We start from the raw sequence: 21,190 nt of genomic DNA, 5'->3' as shown, positions 1-21,190 counted from the left end.
ATGTTTATTATAAATGAGACGTGTTATAAACAGCTCATACATTACACACTGTCAGCACACCGGCACACAAGGCATAATAATCTATTAGAGAACTATTGTCCAGTGCATTGTTGAATTGTTACCAATGCTCAGCTTGATAATGAATCATGAATGCAGTTATTTTAAAAACTGCTTAATACACTGCATGGCCCTCGAGAATTGTTACGTAATTTCAGAAAGGCTACAGTGGCTGCATTCTAATGCACTTCAGCATAGACTTTGGCACACGTCAACAACAGAGTTCAAAATTAATTTGCATACCTTCAAAGAAGCCATGCATGTACTGCTCCCAAGGCAAGGTAAGAAAGGCCAACTTGAATTTTATTCACCTGGTAAATTTTATTACCCGAGGAAAAAAAATTGAATTCTCACAAATTTTTGTTTATGAAGAGCTTGCTACATTGCCAATGGCAAATAGTTTCATACACATCCACACTTTTATGTGTAAGATGTCTGAAAAATGCAATGCCCTGGAAAGCAATCAATTTATAGATGGCTGCAATGTACGCAAAACCTCCTGCAGAGAAAATGGTGCTTCCTGGGCTCTCAACATAATTCTATCTTTACAAAAAAAAACATATAAACAAATATAGTGACAGCCATTAATAAATAATACAGTTCCTCCAGGGCAATCACTGTTTGCTAGTAGCCAGTTACGAAAAAAAATTGGCAATCGATGATCTTTTAATTTTTTCCGGAAAAACTGCTCTTGTCAAATAGTGCCTTTTCTTTTATGACATCTGTCATCACTTAAAACAGCCTTCCATCTGCTGTTTACTGGTAAGGAAAAGCATGCCAAAAAGTAAAAGGCCAAATTACCATGTTGACTTGAGCCACGGAGTAAATGAGGAGCAATGAGAAAACTGTGATGACCATCCGCAGAACAAAATTGCGGCTGATGTCCCAATGGATGCACTGCACAACATATGCAGTGAAACAGAATTAGACATAAATAAATATCCACATGATGTTGAGCAAATTTGTTTTTCTAAGCTTGAAATAGTGATGTTTATTAAAAGCAGTAAAAGAAGTCTATGATACAGTACAGCAGTTACTTGTGGTGAACGGAGCATGTCAGAACTTTCTTTCTTTTTTCTTTTTGCTATCCGAGACATTTGCTGACAGAAGATATAAAATGTACAAAGAAACAGCAGAGAAATTAATTTTTTTTGCTCTGCTTTGCAGCTCGAAGGTTATGCACGAGGAAAATTAATCTAAATAATGGAAGCTGACTGTAAGAGCAGTAAGAACTGAAGTATATAAGCAACTGCCCAATATCATATCAGTCCTTAATGACCCCGCAGGTTGACAATGTGGATAATAGTAATAGTTTGTACATGCTTGCAATGAGCAGCATAGAGTAACCATAAGCTGCTTGCTTTGAGACACTATCTCAAAAGGTTGTGCATGCCTCCTCTCGAGGCTTACATCAACATCGCCACAATTAAGCCACCGGTTATGAGCGGTTTGTTTTTCTTGTATTCTGTTTGTGGTTATCATTGCTCATGGCTGCTCATCTGCACTTGAAGACAAAAACATTTGGGAACACCTAAGCTCTGCCTTTAAGGTTATAACGTGACAGCATTAATGGCTTTCCTCTGTGGATCCCTGTTCATATACAAGCACACTGCTGTTTGTTTATTCACAAATCACCTAATTTGTGCCTTTTGTTTTCACACGTACTATTTAGAATACAGTCGTAGGCAACCTTATTAAGTGAGCGACCAGCCGACATGAATATAAAGCCTCGCTCAACAGTCTCATACGACCATGCCTGAGTGACTTACAAAGAATCCGTAGGAGGTCTGATTTCTCTTGCCCTCCCATCTCAAAGCAGGAGCCAAAGTTGGCAGCTCCAGTAAATTTGGCCACATCATCAAATCTCATGATGGCACACAACTTGACCAATTAGTTTCCAACTGCCAACTATCACCTGCCAGAGGCACTTCCGTGATTTTCTGCTCTGACAAAGCCAACGTCGCATTTTCTGGGGAACGAGGTCTTTGATGCTACTATCACATTAATAGCAGTAAAAAAGATAACGGTGACAGCAGGGGTAGCAGCACGGTCAAGTGACCAGCACAGCAAATATCATCCCAGTCATCCAGGGATATCTGTAGGCCATCTAGTTCAGGTTCAAACACCACATACAAAGCAGGAGGCATGTAGGTCATGTCTGTATGTTCACACATTCAAAGAACCTTTCATCACACTCCAGAGAGCCACACTTAAAGGGGTGCCCATAGCTTTCAGTGCATATACTATTTACATCTAACGCATATGATAATAAAGCCTTAGAAGCACTAAACAGCAGGACTTTTTGACGGGTTAGTTGGTACATGATCTTGATTTTCTTTTTTTTTCAATGATTTTAGACGCCTTTTACAGGCTGCCCTCCACCTTTTGAATTTTATGCTTTTATCTTTGACTGCTCTCTCACGTCTTCTTCGATTTTTCAGCTCTGGTGGTTGCTCGCCTTTATCATTATCTTGTCTTTATCCATGTGACCAGCCTTTCACCTATGTGATTTGCCATGATTGAACTAGTTCAATCCCGCATCATTCTTTTTCCCTTTTTTCTTTTTTTGGTTTTCTGATTTAGTGTGGTGGTTATCGCACATTCATGCAGACCAGAGATTATAAAAGAGTGCCTGGGTTCCTTTCCTGCTCATTAAAGTTGGAAGTTGTGCTTCTGTCCTTTTGTGTCTTTCTTCCTGTGGTGTTTCTTCAGCACTATAATAATCAAGATCACTAAAAACACGTATAGGACGCACTTTCAACATAAACAGAGTGAACCTGCAAAGCACGTGTTAGGCTAAAAGGTGCAAAAACATTCATTTGGCAATTCCATTCAGACGTACCAAAGGTGGCTTGCAACAGTTACTTGCAAAGTACCTGACGGACACCGACCATACATTCTGAAGTACTTTCAGTGCACACCCATGGTATGCAAGGTGGATACATGCACCCATTGCACATGTCCTGTGCTTGACTGGCATAGACGTGCTGTGGAGGTTTTCTCCAAGTGCCCCCTCATGGCTGGCCGGTAAGTCGATACGTTTCGTGCCATTGAAAAGCTTTGAATACAGAAATAAGTAAAAGATGATGTTAGAGCCTACCCTCAGCTGTGCAGCAAGGACCAAGATGAGGAACAGGGAGACGCAAACAAATGCAGTCACCGAGAGCACCACGAGGATCAGGGTTCTAAGTAACAAGGACAAACACAAGCATGTGACAGTGTAAATTCTTCAAGCCATGACCTTGAGTACACGACTGTAAACAGCCAAAAATTCCAGGCACGCTTCAGCCTACGCCAGTTTAGGTAAGCCAGTACAACATTAAAAATGTAGTTATAGTAAAAAAACTTATTCCTTGCCCACAATAATGCAGTTAAGAGAAGTTAAAGCATAACAAACAAATAGGTGCAATGCAAGGGCATTATATACATACATACAGACTCTACTAAGTATTTTAAGTCCACACATATATTGCAGAACTTCATGGTTTAAAACTGGCTGCTCTATAGGTCACACACCTTTGCATGGTGAGTGTTACAAGACAATGCTGATATATGTTGCCAAAAGGATATTCCAGATTTGTTATATTATTATGTGACTATTCTTGTAACATTCCAAGCTTGAAAAAAAGGCATATATCATCCACATTTTCTGAAGCAGTCATAAAATGCTCAGAGATCTTTCACACCAGTGTCACCACTACAGACTCCATGCATGCCATCAGGCGCCGTCACTGTGGCACTGCGTTTCATCTGGTGCCTGTGGTCAGGGCAGACTGTCATGCACTTGTATTGCATTGTTTTTAAAAATACATTGCTTTTGAAATGACATTCCATACTTTCGTAATCTGTTCCAGGGTTAACTCTGCTTTTTTCCACGAAGGGACATCACCACAGGTGGACTATGGAATCATAAAAATGCTTTTAAAATCTTTATTTACATGTATTCCTATGGGGCACCATGTAAACGAGAGGAAAAAGATGGCTACATGGTATGAAAGAGCTCTGGACAAGAGTAGAGGGGGGGAAGCCTCAGTTCGCAGGTCGAGCCAATGTTTCGACAAGTGGACTTGTCGAAACGTTGGCTCGACCTGCGAACTGAGGCTTCCCCCTACTACCCTTGTTCAGTGCTCTTTCATATGGGGTGCCATCCCACTCTAGAGGCAGAAGTGGACACTGGTGGTGCACACTTCGCTCCGGAGTGGGATGTGCATGGAGCCTATATCCGCATCACAATCCTCAGATCTGACGCAAAAGCCTGCACTCATGTCACAGCTCCCACAAAGAGATTTGATGAGCACAGTATTCATGAAAGTGGCTGCCATTGCATCAATAGGAATAACCAAGTTCCATAATCAGGTGCTCGATGTGTTGTGCCTTGGGCTTACGAAGCATGGCAAACATCTGCCAAGTCTGCAGCCATGCTTATTCTAAACATGATGAGAAGCAACCGTACAACTATCTATGCCTGGTGGTAGTGAGAGCAAACAAGTTGCACGAGCACATTGCATAGACTGACCATAACTTCAAGGCACTTTCTTTATAAATAAGCAATAGAAAATTTCTATAGAGTGCTTTGTGAGGAAATTTTATTGTGGATTGTGCTAGAGAAAAAGCCTTTAACCTAGAAAATCTGCTTCAATCCCCCATCACATGTCTTCACTTGCTCGCATGGAAAAAATAAGTAAGGCAGCAATAGTTCTTCGGATGTCACTAAGTACATATACATCATGTCAAAAAGCAGCCTTTCATTAAAAAAAAAAGAAGGCAGGAAAAACTGAGCATGGAACTGCTCGCCATTTACTGACGCACTGCTTCAAGTGGGAAAATAAGAAGTGCTTACCATAGCTGTGCACAACTAACCCCTGAAACTGGACAAGCACAGAAATGACATGAACCCCCGCCAGTCAGGCATCACAATCTTTGGCGCACCTCATTTCAGAAGTTTGTTCCTGTTGTCCTCTCCCCTCGTAGCACTTAATTGTTATGGTTCAGTTTTAATGAAAACATTAAGCTCCTGGATCCTAATGCAATTGCATAAAAATAAATGTATGTTCACAATTTTGCTCTTAGAAAATGCACTCATGCTTATATTTCTTAGGATGCTTAACTGTCCCCATTTGTTATGGGACATGTGCAACCATGGTTTACCAGACTTTTTATATGAACACTGCATCTTTGTTTAACCACTGTGAAGAAAAACCTGCTCGTGCTTGCTTCATTTTTTCATGCAACTGGTTTTTGGAAGAATTTACCACAACATCAGCTGTATGGGGTTTCCTTTCCATGCAATGAGGACACAAGTGCACATCGGAAGAGATGCAAGGATGAAAGAAAGCCAACTGTGTCCCCACCAGCATTTAACTGTTCCAGGTTGAAAGCGGTGAAACTGACAGAGTGGACGCCTCAAAGGATGCCTCAATAGGGCAGTATTACGTGCCCATAATTGGCCCCTACCACATATGAGCACACACTGCCCAAGTGACAACTGCTGAGGCAACCAACCACAGGTGGCACACACATCACCTTACCGTACCTTGGCAGCACAGTGGCCTCCACACCGCTGAGCAGCAGCAGGACCCCCAGGATGCAGGCGAGGCTGTTGCCAAAGCCATGGTCCTTTTCTCGGTGATACTATAGAAGATCAAATCAAATTTCATACTGCTGACCAACAAATATAAAGTATATGCTTTAGCTTCCAAAGAACAAGACTTCAACAGCCAATCAGCACAAAGCAAAGCAAAGCTTTTCTGACAGAGATCTACAGACATATACAAACAACTATTAATGCATATTTTTGCACACCCATGCATAAAATAAAAGCAGCTCCTCGATCTGTTTTGCTGGCACAGATGTTCACATGTGAAGGAGTGCGAGTCAGCTAGGCTGAAAGCAGGATAGAGGGATGTTAGGTTTTCTGCTGTGCAACATGTGCGATAAGATTATTTGTTGCAGCAGGACTTTTTGACGGGTTAGTTGGTACATGATCTTGATTCTTATAGCACTGACGAAACACCACAGAAAGAATGACACAAAAGGACAGAAGCGCTTCTGTCCTTTTGTGTCGTTCTTCCTGTGGTGTTTCGTCAGCGCTATAAGAATCAAGATTATTTGTTGGGCCATTTGTTAGCGGTGCGCCATAACTACAGTTCCAAGATGCAGCTATGTCTTTCATTACGGTGTCCCACCATTCGCTCTGCAGTCATCGGACATGTATGCAACATTGCTCCCTTTTACTGACTGTTTTCAGTGCACATGCATCACAGCACAACAGCTACGTCTGGGATTATGCATTACACAGTATAACACAAACATCAGTTAGTTAACTTTGAAATTGAAAATAATTTCAGACATCTAAATTCAGTTCTAAGCGGAAGTGAAAATGCTGGGCTGGTTTTGCTTTAGGCGCCTCTTCTGCATCAATCTCTGCTGAAATGTTATTATCCAAAATCTTCTGCAGCCAATACTCACCAATCATTGATGGTACAATTTCTCTAAATGTGATACTTGACGCCGCACAGTCACAACTCTACATTCAGCTCATCCTTTCTAGCCCCACCTTGTCAGCCATTGCAAGTAAGCTAGCAGGAAAAGAGAACTCCAGTAATATCAGTTCCATAAGTCTTAAAATGATTTTATCCCCTTGCCATACAGCAGACAGGCAAGACTAGCAGCAGGCAGCCCAGGTCTTAATGCATGAACTGAGCGAAGTCCTCCATGCCACTGACTGCGTGTACACCTTTATTAATGCGAAAGCATTACTTCGCTATGTTCACAGATTTCTGTCCACAGACAGCACCCGCAGACTGCGTCCATACAACATGTCTGCAAAATCGTGTCCGCAGCAGCTGTGAGTAATTGAGAAGTGGTAGAGGGTTATGAGCGGCGTCAATCGATAGAAGGTGACGGAAAAATAATTAGGCCAATAGGTTAATTAGGTAATTAATTAGAAGGAAACAATGTAAAAGTTGTCTGCAGCAGTTGTAATTGAGAAGCGGGAGAGGTTACTGAGTGGTGTTAATCGATAGAGGGTGACATAATGTTGTGTCCAAAAAAATAGTTAGACCAATAAGTTAATTAGGCAATTAATTACAGGCGAGAAATGTAAACGTAAAGGTGAAAATGATCTCATTAGCCAATGGCTTGCCACCATATTTGAATGTATCAAAAGCTAAAATACTTAATTAAGCCAGTCAATAAGGGTGACGTCAAGAATGTGGCGTCACGCAGCCTGAAGTCGAGCCAAAAAAGGGCATAGGAAGGGATTGGCACGCAATTTGACAGTACCAGACTAACATAATATAATGAAGTCGGTCAATTAGGGTGACATCACACAACCGCAAGTAGAGCCGAAAAAGAGCATAGGAAGAGATTGGCACGTAATTTGAAAGTACCAAAGACTAAAATGGGTAAGCAAGAAGTGAATTAAGCAACTGGAAGCAACCAGAAGCAACCAGAAGAAACCAACAGCAGCGTCCGTGCTTTCGCTATACTCCAATGCAGATTCTGCAGTGCTCTTTAATTGTTTTTTTTTTTTTTTTTTTTTTTTTTTTTTTCAGACAAATTGCATTGCATCTAGGCACCTAATCCTTCACATGCTATAGCATGATGCTGTGTTAAGCTCATATGTCTGTCATGGTTCCTGCACTTAGCACTTTTGCCTGAGGGTCATAAATATGCAGCACGCATGCAAGGTGCACGTATGAATGTGGCCAGCTTCACCTGTTCTTCCTTTGCCTTGTCCTTGAACCAGAGGGTGAGCATGTTGACGTGGTTAGATTTCTCTCGGTCCACGCTACGGGCCTCAATGGCCTGTGCCAGGTACTTATTGATGCGATTGCTCGGCTGATGGTACACCACAGAATGTCTACGAGGGCAAGTGGAAGAAAAACATTCTACTAGTACAACTTGAAAAACCATAAGGTTAAAAAAAAGATAGTCAATGTGCGAACTTAATTAAAGCGAGGTTGGCAAGTTTGCAGTTATTATAACAGAAAGAAAGAGTCATACATTTTAGCAAAGTATTCACTGAAAACCTCAAAAGCAGGCTATAATATGATGAAAGGTGTGTACCTTTTTTTGAGTGGCTTGTGAAGTTTGTCGGACATCTTAAACTGGAAAGGGGAGGATAAAAAATTAGTAAAGGGCGTGCCAGGCAATGTTTGTATAATAGATCAAATATTTGTTGAAAAAAATGAAACGCCGCACATTATTCAAGATGAATCGAGTTCTCAAACAGTTTTTGAAAAAGTGACACGAAGTCTGAATCAGGTAAGTCAGTTTTATTCATATGGTCTACACATATGGTCTCCGAGGCAGGGAAATGCGAATAGTTTGGCCAGGTTCAGCAAGCTCTGCTTTCATGCCTAATAATGAAGGCCATGGTTCACAACACTCAACTGACATGTGCAGCTAGTCTCTTTCCCACACACATGTCATGAGAGTCACAGAGTCAATACACAGATTCTGTTTCATGCCTCGTGATCCATAGCCGTGATCAATGCTGCGCCCTTTGACAAAGACAACTTCAACTCAGAGTGGTATAGTACCACCACTCAGATTCAGATGATTCATTTTGCTTAAACATTCACACAGGGAGTAGCAGATAATGATATAAATGCTTCATTCATATTTGGCTCAATTTTTAACAATACTGTTTGTGTGTGATTCTATTCATATTCAATTTGGTTTTGAAAAAGTGTTATTCACACACCCCTGCAAAGTAGCATACACAGTTTGATAAATAAAATTCTAAAATCATGACAGTATAATTGTCTCCGCGTCACGAAGCTCAGAAGCAGGTATTGCCCTTAAAGCAAACCATTAGACAAACAGCCTGTTAATCACTAAAATGAAAATTGCCAGCTTGGATTTTCTTCAAGGTTTATTGTAGAGCCTGCTATGCAAAACAGCCCAACACATCAAACAATTGACATGTTCGAGTTGAACAACTCCAGCCACAAATGCATAACTGAAGAAAAAATCATGCTCCCGCATGGATGAGAATATTAGCAATGAAAATAATAACACTAAACACTTCTCATTTCTCAAGCTCTAGTGACAGCACTCATCCATGCAATGGATCATACCACATACACACATCACGCATTTTGCTATAGGCTATATACACTTCTGAAAACCCTGCTTCCAAAAAGCTATTGGGCCAGGCTGCTAAAAATTATAAGAATATTTGCCTATGATTATCAGCATGAACCAGAACTAGCCATAATAAGTATAATGTACACAAAGTAAATTTCGGGCAATTTTATTTTGTCATTGTACTGCTTCTTTTCTTCAAATAGTACACAATGCAGGCTGACAGAAAATTTTTCTCCAAACGTGTTTTTTTTTTTCTCTTTTCATACTTTCGTTGTAACACTCAGGCAGCAGCTCACCTTTTTGCTGGGCTGCTTCTCAGCTGTGCCACCACTGGGGCCAGGCATGGCCATGTTGGCAAAGGGCACATCAATGCTGTACTTGATGGAGTGCAAGAGTTGCACCACAACATTGGAGACATTCTTGAAGGACAGCTTGCGGCCCGCCATGCGTCGCACGTGAAGCTGGTTGAACAGCATGGTCTGCTTCCAGGGGAACAAAACATATGGGCAAATAGTTAGGCAAGCTAACACAGCTTCCCACATGTTGCAGTGCATGAAGCAAAAATGCAAACAGTCTGAAAAGGGAGTGTTCATAAAGCATCGGTGGCGCTGTGGTTTTAGACTTGTGTCACACAGAAACGTTTGAAGGTTCTTTGATGTGTGAAGTCTTCACTCAACATTTTAGGTGCTGGTGCATGAGCATCTTTGACGACTGTTAGGTACTAAATGTAAAAAGACAGAACTCTATACATACTCCTAAAGTTACTATAAGTGTCAGGAGGATACAGCATGTTCGCGAGTGTTGTATCGTAAGTAGGAATGAAGACAGCTTGTAGATGCAGAGCAGACTAGCATTTCAACCAAAGAACCCCAGGTGGTTGAAATTTCCGGAGTCCTCCACTACGGCGTCTTTCATAGCCTGAGTCGCTTTGGGACGTTAAACCCCACAAACCAAACCTACAAATTACTTAAGTGGCAAACATAACCTCTTCTGTGAAAACAAAAAGGAGTGAAGTCAGAAAAACACTGTTGTCACATGTCAATGTTCTTGGAGTCCCTAAAAACATTTGACACTAGCAAACAAGAATATATGAGCAAAGCCCCAGAGATTATGTTTCAAAGTACATAGCAATAATGCCATGAAGAAACCAAATTTCTTCGCAAAAATAATTACAGTTTCTTACCCTTTAGTCATGCTTGGCGTAAAGTATTTTAAGCCTCGAAGCAAGTATAAATTTGCTATGTAGCAGTGACACAAATTTCTTGAGCTGGAAACAGTTTGAAGAACCTCAAAGGGACTAGTGTGCCACAAGTGCCAGAGAACTAGGCTTGGTATAGAGTATGCAAAACTAAACCATTGATGTTTGCATGGAACCATACTACACAAAATCGCATGGTACAAATGTGTAAGAGTTGCTTACCCAAAAAAGTTCGAGTCAAAGGTATCGGAAGAATCAACAGTGAGCGACTGCCTACCTCTCTATCCTTAATGATTACAGCATAAGAAAGATGTGAGCAGCACTTGTAAATGTGTTTACCTTTAAAACTTACCCCCGCAGTTATTCACCACAGCTAACAGGCTGAAGGTCAGTGAATCAGCCATTTCTGTTAAGAGGTCTGCTGGCTTTTATTTTCTTTCTTCAAAAAGCACGCATAAAAACATTAAACAGATGCGTTAACTGCACAGAAGAAACACATACAGCAAGAACAACAGCAAGAACAACAGCTAAGAGACAGAAGTGCAAATGCAATATTGCAGAAATGAGTAGGATAAACAGCAAGAACTGCAGGAAAAATGCAACCACTGTATGTAGCACTATTGCACAGGCATTCAAAAGCTCAAAATAAAACAATAAAATTAACAACCCAGTAAACAGTAAAGTAAAAGCCCACACCTAGGCTGGCTTATAGACCGCCAAGAAGGCTAGCTTGCTGGTTTCTCAAGGCCTGCTTGGTTATGCCCCTACCATGATCTCATGAATGGGTCATGAAAAGAGAGAAGTGTAAGAAAAGCTGTAACACCTTTCTTCTGTGTGCTGGCGGCCGGATGAAAAATGTGTTGACGTTGTGTTCACGCAGGTAGCCGTTGCGTTCTTGCCCTCTGCCAGGCTCCACCTGGTACTCGCCGTGCAGGCACTCCACAGTCGCCTCGGTCACGTGGACACGCCTACAACACCCCGCACAGAGATTTTGCGCCTTCGCCAAAGATCAAGACAGCATCACTCCAAAGCTAGCTGCTAGAGTATAAAATCCAGGGAGTGTAATCCCTAAGCTAGGCACAGAACTCTCAATTAGACAAGCACATAGCTTTACAGCCCCTTAACTATGCTGTCTAATACTAATTTCACCTTAAGTTCAGAAAAGAATAGTAGTGTAACATTTTCACAGTATGCACAAAGATAATACTAGAACGTTAAATCAGTCAAGGAAATACTTCAAGCCAAACGCAGTCTGAACACACATGGATGTCTCTGCATATCAAACTGCCAGTGAATTTAAAACAGTGTACAACGATGCTAAACTGGGCGAGTTGGACAATTTGTGTCTTTGAAATGTAGTGTGAAGAAACGAGAAAAAACAAGAATGCAGACACATGACACAACAGCACTGACATATTGTCTTTGCATTCTTCTTTGTGCTCGTTTTTTCGCGCTACGTTTGAAAAACTGCAACGGTGCCCATTTGATAATACAGTGTGGTTGGGCCTGCACCCAATAATTTTCAGAGCAGGTGCTGTCATGGAGTGTGAGGGGACATTATGCACTTGTTACAAGTAATTTTTTATTTAAAGAAAGATTATCTATCCTTCTTGGGAAGTTTTTCTTTTTTCCAATTATTTTAACTTACTCTTTACTAAGCGGTTAAGTGAATGCAAAATGCTACAATGGCTGAATCTGCGCCTAAATATCTATGAAGACTGAATCTGCCCCTGAACCTAGCAACTCTTGCACATTTGCAAACTGCCAAAGGCAACGCACCCTGGGATGCCACCAGCTTCCATAGCATTGGCCAAGGTGACGTCATTTGACCAGACATCATACTGCCATTTTCGCAGGCCCAGCACCCCACACAGGACCCGGCCCGTGTGGATGCCGACCCGCATGTTCAGTTGCACCTCAGTGGCCTCCACCACGGACCTGCAGGGTGCGGAAAGGATATACTATGCTACTGGTGCTGCACATGGCCCCGACACCGCCCTTACCCCCCCAAAAAAACAGAGAATACACACACACACACACACACACACACATATATAGGGAGTTCTTAAAACATAGACATAATTCACAGGGAAAATCAATTGCATTAGTGAGAGTTTCCAAATGTTATTTTTCAACTGGGAGAGGGCAACATGTTTTATCTCTGAAAAAGCAGGATGCTTGAATAAAGGCAAAGCACTCAAGTTGAAGTTGTACTCAATATAAACAGCACAAAGCAAGTCGATACTATAAAAAATTATGGACACTTAAGCTCTGCCTTCAAGAGTGTGATGTGGCAGTGTAGGCTACCACCTGACATATAAAACCTGTTCTAACCAAGCTGTATGAACGTGTCTGTGTGTCCTAGGGGTAACGTGAATGCAAGGGCCCTGGCAGGCTGATTCTGATATCATCCTCCCATTTCTTTTGCCAAATATAATTTCAGGCGACCCTACGGCCAGTCCAGCTAGTGTTCAGCCATGTCAGCGGCCAGCTACTGCCTGCCAGCACCATGCTTGTGACTGTTGCACACACGGCGATATCCAGCTTTACCAAGCAGAGTGAAGCTATTGCTTCAACATGTGATTTGCTATCTGATTAGAGCTCATGCACATGTGCTTCCAAGTGGTTCAGCTGTCCATAAGCTGTGTCATTCTGGTTGGCTGCTCAACTAAGTCACTTGGAACCTTCTTTAATAATGCAGGATTGCAGCACAAAACAGAGAGAAGACAATATAGAAAGACAAGAAGACACAAAACCGCTAAACTTTCAAATGACATGGGTCACTAACTAACTCGCAACCTTATCTTCATGAAACTCTGACGACCGTTGGCATGAATAGGTTTTCTTAATTTTGTAGTGAAGTTCAGACAGGTTTCATTAAGTTTCTCTGTTATAGACCCAAGCAGTGATTTCATGCCAAGAAGAACTTATGCAAATAAATGTGCTGGAGCAGAAGCTCGAGCTTGCAGCTTCAAAATCTACTGCTGCTGGCTTCAATGCTTATAGCAACACTGAATCTTGGCAGTGTTTATGATAATTAATTAGCTTTGCTTCATGCAAAAAAAGCCAAACAGAGACAATAAATCCAGTAAATCTTGCAGGCTATTTAAGGCATAGTCCAGCTCAATACTGTTTTTGAAAAGCATAGCTTATGCAGCAGTGGCCAATGCTGTTAAAAAAAAAAAAAGTCAGTGGAATAAATAAGCCTCAAGAATATCCTTTGTAAATAAAACAGAGGTTTCTTTCATATAAATATGCCTATCTGTCACTTCAGAGTTTGCTTTATGCTAATGTTAGTCCCGCTTTAAATGGCTTGCTAACAGAAAGACATTGTGACCTACGGTTTAGTGATTTCTGTTTCCAATCTTTGCAAACATACTCCTTCGACAATTTCTTTAGCAAATCATACTTTTGTTATATTATTACTTGGCGAAAAGCAAGAAGACGGCACAACATGGCGACAGAGTGAAGGATGATTTAATGGCTGGCCTAGAGTGAGGGCTCCTCTCATGCCACTGCCAATCTTCACCTTCGCAACACTTTCCAGGGCCACCGAGCGATCGTCCCGATCAGTTCGCTGAAGACGGTGGTGGCATGATGGTGAGGATGTTGAAGAAAAGATAGAAGAGAATAATTTGCTTGCCACCACGATGACGATGACCACAATGATGCATGAGGGATCCACCTCCCCTGAAGCTCTTTAACCACCCATCACCAAAGCATCCATGGGACCGATGGCTCGAGGTCGCGTCGGGCGGCTGGGCGGGGGTTGCGTGTTTGTGTTCTTCGGATCCTTCGGGTCGTTCAGGTCTTTGCTCCGATCTCATCTCTGGTCAGTTCGTCTGTGTGCTTTGTCTTCAGATCTGGGCTGGGAGTGGGATGGCGGTAGTTGCGGCTTATCAAGTCTGGGCAGGAAGGGCTGGGGCGAAGCTGCGCAGCGGCGTACGGATGGCGTCGAGGCTCCAAGATGAGGATAGGAATGAAGTACCCAGCACCTCCATCAAAATGTTACGTAGCGACAAGCAGGAAGACGGCACAATATGGTGACAGGGTGAAGGGTGATTTAATGGCTGGTCTTGCGCGAGGGCTCCTCTCACGCCACTGCCGATCTTCTTCTCAACAATATGTACAAATTTTCCTCTGGCTTTTTATACACTTAGTGTTAACAAGTCCTTTGTTCTATACGCACATATTTTTTGAAGATGATACAAATGCTTTCTTAGAAAGGGCATGCGGAGATGATGGGAATAATGTGCCTTCTGAGTCACAAGTGCACCACACCGGTCTTGGCAAACAATGTATCACATCAGAGCTAGATAACAAAACAGATGTCACTTGTTTTATCACTTCTGTCCAACAGACACTCTATTAAACATATGAAATTACAGGCACATTCTCTGGCCACTGCAATTTACAGCTCTTAAAAATGCCGAGTTAGAATGTGAGAGCAAGCTAGTATATATAGACGGACGAGGAAGAAGCTGGCAGTGGTGCAAGCAGGACTGCTTGTGCTAGGCCTGCCGGCATTCGTTAAAATCATCTCATCATCATCGGACATTTTCTCTCTGTTCAACTTTCCTGTGTTCATCGCCTTGCCGCCCCGTATCAATGTATTACAAAGTAGCATCTGCTTGCTTTTCACTCAATTCTCAAAATCCTATGAGAATACGCTCCTTGTTCTACAGCATCCGAGGACAGAGGCGAGAAGCAAAAAAGTGATGCTCACGCTATAGCGTCGATCATGTCCAGTCCCATTTCCACAGTGCAGTGCGCGTGGTCTGAACGAGGCTCGGGCAGCCCACTGACGCAGTAGTAACAGTCGCCCAATATTTTTATGCGGAGACAGTGATTATCCTGAAAGAAAACAGTAGACACCTTTTAAACAAAAGAAAATTTACAATGCCTGCCACTCCTCTCCCTTTAGCCAGAAATGAGATGTTTTGAAAAGTTCCAAGAATAAAGAAAAATAGGTTGCTGCATGACAACAGACTTACATTGGCCAGCTGGTCAAAGCGGCCGAAAAGCTCATTTAGTAGCCTCACCAGCTCTTGCGCACTACACTGTGATGCCAGCACAGTGAAGCCCACAATGTCAGCAAACAGGATGCTGCATGAAAACAAATAGATTCCACTTATATTATTATTAGAGGTGCAAGACAGTGAAGAAAGGCAGGGAAAATATGAGTGTGTAGCCAGGGGTTCACAGGCAAATATGAGAGTCAAATAAGAAATGGCTTTATGATGGAGAAAAAGAAAGAAGCTCAACCCTTAAGCTGCTCATCTTTGTACCTTCCATTCTTAATTACATATGCAACAAATACTGTGGTCCAGTTTCCATAGTCAACATTTTCCCTTAATTATCCTACTTTGGCAGTAACAGTGTTTCATAGAACAAAAATTATTTTGCAAATACCTAGCTCTGTTTGGTCATCTTGCAAAAGACTGCACCTTATAATTACGTCTCATCAGGTGAAGCTGTCTTCAGCAATGCACTTTCCTGAAGTGTAAAACCAAAAACACACTGTAGTATCGATGATTTAAATGCATAAAATTAAGGAATAGGTGAGTGATGAACAATTTACTTAAGCAGCCCATGTACTAATTATCATCGGCCACTCATATGAAATCCACACCGCAGGCACAATGAAACTTTTCCAGTAGCTTTGAAAGCATAATTCCTTAGTCATGTTTGTTAGAGTCACTGAGGACAAAAAGAAGAAGAAAAAAAAAAAAAGAAGAACCACAAAAAGGCTACGCAAATTAGAAATGAATGTTTCATACACTAGGAAATCAAATAAAGGTGTCTTTGCTGCCTTCCAATTATGCAGGTATAAAATGCACGTGTCATCATTGTTTTGTGCCGATCACACAGGCATAGCCATTCACATAAAAACAACGAAAACCTGTCAATTTGAATGGCTATGTCCTCTGTTTGAAATGGTGGCAACATTTTAAAATCAGACTTGCTGTCGGACAAATGTCACCACAGTCAGAACAAACCACAGAATCAATTTTCACTGAGAACAATAATTTAGTGGAGTTGTCCCCTGCGCCCGTTTACCTTCCAATTCTGACTACAATATGTTGGCTGATTGGCAAGTAAACCTCAACATTTCCTTGATCATTGACAAGTGGTCTTTAGGTTATACTGGCAGAATGATGTGCATTAGTAAGGGGGTAAAACTAGAAATATATGTATATAATACGCACCTGACATTTTCATGCTTCTGTATGTAGATCTTGTGAAACTGGCCAGCTCGAGGGGCAATGATGTCTTCTTTCATCTCCATGGCAACATGTTGTGGCAGCACACTGAGCAGTAGTCGTTCCTGTTGGGGAAGATTAGCTGAGAATTAGATAAGCCAGTCCAATGCAGGAACGCCTCACTTCCTAAATGGCAAGTGGCTTAACACGTGGGCGGGCAGCAGAAGCACAAAAGACACGAGTCAGCTGAATCGACCTGCTATTTGGAAACATCTGAAAAAGGAAAGTGCAGCACCTATGCACTACTGTCAGATAAATCCTTAGTCTCACCGATCTCGCAAAAAATTGAGATGCGAGTTTTGAAGATCCAGGAGCGTTAATGGGTGAAGCATGTGATTTATGACCTTGGCCATGCCATGCGGCCATGCAGCCCTGCCCATTGGTTGCAAGCATTGGCTTGCATTATGGTGAGGCAGATCTATGCCATTTCATTTCTACTCTGTAATCTATCCTCTGGCACTGGCTCTACAAGAACACTTCATACTATTTGAACAAAATCTTTTTTTTTTTCTATGAGCTTAGGCATATCATGCTGTACCTATGTCTTCAATGCATTGTTACTTTTTGTTGCAGACTACAGAAAAGCAACACACAGGGAACTAAGAATTGGACACTTAGCTCTATGTATTTTAGGGATAAAGATTTGAAAGCAAGAACATTTGGCTTCATTTTTTATTTTTTTTAGGTTAAATTAAACTTCAGCCAATTCCTTTTAATGTAGTACAGATACCTTATAATTGGTTGCACATTTTATTTATTGAAAGGATGCCTTATAGATCACCATACATGGATAATCACGTGCTATTTACCTGCGACAAATAAATACCCAAAATAATCAAATTGCTTTTTTCGGCTGTTTTCGTTTTTACAGCCGACCAATGGCTATTTGTCTCGATCACACGAGAGATGAGAAAAACTACAACATAATCGCTCTTTCGTTGTGTTATTTCACTATAATGTTAAGCCAACTCATCTAAAAAACATGAATCTCAACGAGTGAAGAAGCAGCAATTATACTGCAGTTTTAATTTATTTTTTCATCACTTACGTGGCTCAGATCACAAAGAGCGCGTGCCCACCTTGAGATCAGACATCGCGCGATTGTCGCGAGGAAATTTCGATTACACAGCGGTCATCGGCGAAAATCACTTGGTGTGATCAATGTACAGTAATGTATTCCACATCATCAAGAAAAAAAAAATGCAACAAAAATTTGGTGTATATGCTCTAGTAACAATGAGATGATGCCTTCCGTTGGCTGACACGCGTAGACCGCGACTGGAGTGCGAACGCGGCGCGGTATCGCGCGACCTGAAATGTAGACGACCGGCGGGGAGGACATACGATGCCAGTGATTTTGCGCATGTGACGCAACCATGAACGCAACGGAGGGGAGTACCTCCGATCGCGTGTCAGTGTCTGCAGAAAAACGCAGCAAACCGACTCTGACCCAGCGGTGCGGCAACCACAAAAACGCGTAAGGGAGTGGTAAGCGGTGCAGCCCTGACGCCTTGCGCTTGTGTGGTGATTCGGGTGCCTACAAAAAATTAAACAGCACTGCAGAATCATCATTGGAGTAATGCGAAAGCACGGATGCTGCTGTTGGTTGCTTCTAGTAGCTTAATTCACTTCTTGTTTGCCTATTTTAGTCTTTGGTACTTTCAAATTGCGCGCCAATCTCTTCCTATGACCTTTTTCGGCTCTACTTCCGGTTGCGTGACGTCACATCCTTGACGTCATATCCACTATGGCACCCGTTTCTCTCTTTCCACTTTCACTCCCACCTTTCTTCCTTCTCTTACGGCGCAGTTCAGGTATCCACAGAACAAGTGTGGCAGATACTGCGCCTTCCCTTTACTGCGGACCAGTTATTTTAATTAATTACCGAATTAAATTATTGGCTTAATTATTCTTTCTGCAGCAACATTACGTCAGCTTCTATCGATTGACACCACTCATTAACCTCTACCACTTCTCAATAACTCACAACTGCTGCGGACACGATTTTGAGGACGCGGTCTGAGGACGCGGTCTGCGGACACGGTCTGCGGACTGAAATCTGCGAACATGATCCAAAAGCCGACGCCTCACCGAGTGTGAGAGCGACACTAAACACCCCAACGGGCTCCTCGTGCTACCGCGTAAACGTTAACGCGGCTGAGCGAAGCGCATACTCCGCAATCAGCGTTTCGAAACGCGGGTGCCTGTTGTAAAACGTTCTGCCTTTTCACTGCGGCGAACGCCAAGCGCACGTCTCACGCGTTCCCTCCTCCTCGCCAGGTCAGCTCGGTCACGTTGAGGTAAGAACAAACGCTTTTCGATCCCAAGCGTCTGTCTGTGTTCCGCGGAAGCACGGTGCGCGCAATGCGCGTTCCAGCGATGTAACAGCGCCAGTGGGATGTTTAACAAGGACCCCGGTTGGTCGAAAAGAGCCCACCACACAGGTCTCCCCCCATCATAGGCAAACCACTATAAAGGCACAGCCAATCAGAAGCTTTCGACACAACATAGTGGAACCCTGGGCACGAAGACGTTGCGAGTAACGTCAAGGCGGATGCCGTCGCTCGAAGCTGTGCTGGCTGACTCAACGTTACTAGATAGGCTGGCTACGCTACACTGGGGACAAAACCGAGACCAATGCGAACGTCCCTCGAGCCTATGGTTTTCCTTCGTTTCCAAAACTGATATGGCATTGTCTTGTCTACAGCTTCCAACTCCGCATTGGAACCCACAGTATATGCACTATAAGGTAGCAAGTTGCACGAGTTGGTACTGAGACACGATTGAGATAACGCTGTGCGCTGCAACTAAGATAAAACACGTAAAAGCTGCGCATGTACTGTCATCCATATGTTTGTCTGCTGTAGCACAGTAGCGTCACAACTAACCACCGAGTTAATTATCAATAAATGAGGTTTAGTTAATTAGCAATGCAGAGAGAAGAATTTTTGTAGTAAATTATGTCTACTGCGGCTAAGAGTATGTTATTGAAAGTATTTTTCATGCGCTAGAAATAGGGATGCCAGTCCGCTGAAATGCTGTGTATCACTATCACTCCTCTTATAGTCAGCAGGTGACATGGCTATACTGATTGGTCAAGAGTTTGTGTGACGTCATAGGCGAACTGTTCTTCAGAGATAGGAACTGAACCCATCTCAAAAGAACCCGTTTCCGCCGTATGCAGGCACGTTCGTACAGCTCGGTTCAAAAGCGGGCTTTCTATGGGTGACGCTCCTGCCAACTTGGCTAACATATACATCATGTGATAAGTGAGCCGAAGTAAGCCGGTTCAAATTAAGGAAAGCCATGGAGTCAACGTAAACCATGCAAAGCCAGGAGTATACCCGTAGTAGCGACGACATCGGGTTTTCCGGCGTGGTGTCAAGCCAGAAAGAAGCGAGAAGCTACGTTGCGTGAAGAAGGGCTTTGTACACAGAAGGTTACGCGTCGCTGGTGTTAACGAGAGAGAGAGAGAGAGAAAGCGCTTATGAGTGTTGGTGGCGGTCTGTGTAAATACAGCACTGCTGTCCAGGTCCCCTGTCGAACTTCCCATGAGGTATCCGCTCAAGGTCAAAGGGCAGCAAGGCGCGGATTTGTTTACGACAGTCCGAATCCACAGATCATGGCCCTGGTCGCTCGGAAAATGGCTCCGGACTCACGTCTTGGCAGTGGCGTGAACAAAACGAGACAGAGCAGTTCGAGCGCCATAAACACAGTTCTTCTGGGGAAGGCACTCACTGCTATCTTTCTATTTCTGGTAGGAAAATACAGACAGCCACAAACTCACGAAACACACGCTGAAAAGAATCCACGGCAGAGGAGGTTGTTTATGGCGATTTCGTGAAAAACAAGCTTGGCCAGACGTACGTTCCAGGCACAACCATAGCCCCATGCTAAACCTCCGGGTCACTATATATATATATATATATATATATATATATATATATATATATATATATATATATATATATATATATACCAGTGGCCAGTCACTGGGTAGCGTTGCTTCGCTCGATTCCACTACCACCTATCCCTTCGTCAATAACACCGCCGGCCTTCACATCAGCGCCATAACGCCTCTTCCTGCCGCCACTCCATCATCCCTCAAAGTTTTCCACCGGTCCATCGACGCTGGCCTGATGCCCTTACAACGAGCCCAGCTTGTCGCCATCCTACAACGTTTCCAATACACTATAGCGCAGCAAAAGACGAGGACACAAGAGAAGAGAGACGAACACCACGAGCGCTAACTTCCAACAAATTTTATTCTCCTGAAGCATCATATTTATACGCCAGAAAAACAGGAATCACATGTGCCAACAGTATCAACAGGCACATGTGATTCCTGTTTTTCTGCCCGACATGCCCACTTCCGAGCAACGCAAAGACGCATGGATCGCTTCACTCCTGGATTTTTTATCTGGCCGCGCTTCACGACCTCCTTGCCGCGCTCTCGGTCGTCAGTCTCACCATTTCGCCATCAGAGAGGAGCTCCTCTACCGTAGGAATTACCTTCCGGATGGTCGAAAGTGGCTGCTTGTAATTCCGACCCGTCAGCGCTCTGTGATTTGCTCCC

General features: G+C 42.9%; 1 protein-coding gene across 2 annotated transcripts in view; it reads right to left on the bottom strand.

The window, feature by feature from the left end:
- LOC146198051 (adenylate cyclase type 1-like) overlaps nucleotides 1-21,190 on the bottom strand; it is a 221,539-nt gene that overhangs the window by 23,782 nt on the left and 176,567 nt on the right. Inside the window, exons 4-14 of one of the 2 annotated variants that reach the window (XM_084593369.1) lie at nucleotides 16,561-16,679; nucleotides 15,346-15,457; nucleotides 15,078-15,205; nucleotides 12,131-12,289; nucleotides 11,175-11,319; nucleotides 9,450-9,635; nucleotides 8,128-8,168; nucleotides 7,777-7,921; nucleotides 5,591-5,688; nucleotides 3,158-3,242; nucleotides 859-954 (exon numbers count right to left, since the gene is read on the bottom strand). In XM_084593369.1, coding sequence (XP_084449495.1) covers nucleotides 859-954; nucleotides 3,158-3,242; nucleotides 5,591-5,688; nucleotides 7,777-7,921; nucleotides 8,128-8,168; nucleotides 9,450-9,635; nucleotides 11,175-11,319; nucleotides 12,131-12,289; nucleotides 15,078-15,205; nucleotides 15,346-15,457; nucleotides 16,561-16,679 — 1,314 coding nt within the window. The remainder of the gene's footprint in view (nucleotides 1-858; nucleotides 955-3,157; nucleotides 3,243-5,590; nucleotides 5,689-7,776; nucleotides 7,922-8,127; nucleotides 8,169-9,449; nucleotides 9,636-11,174; nucleotides 11,320-12,130; nucleotides 12,290-15,077; nucleotides 15,206-15,345; nucleotides 15,458-16,560; nucleotides 16,680-21,190) is intronic. The other variant, XM_084593371.1, reaches the window with a different exon arrangement.

The sequence above is a fragment of the Amblyomma maculatum genome, chromosome 2 (assembly GCF_055883805.1).
Source record: "Amblyomma maculatum isolate TAMU_Amacu chromosome 2, ASM5588380v1, whole genome shotgun sequence".
NCBI classification, from domain to species: Eukaryota; Metazoa; Arthropoda; class Arachnida; order Ixodida; family Ixodidae; genus Amblyomma; species Amblyomma maculatum.
This window is presented reverse-complemented; position numbering and strand designations above follow the sequence as displayed.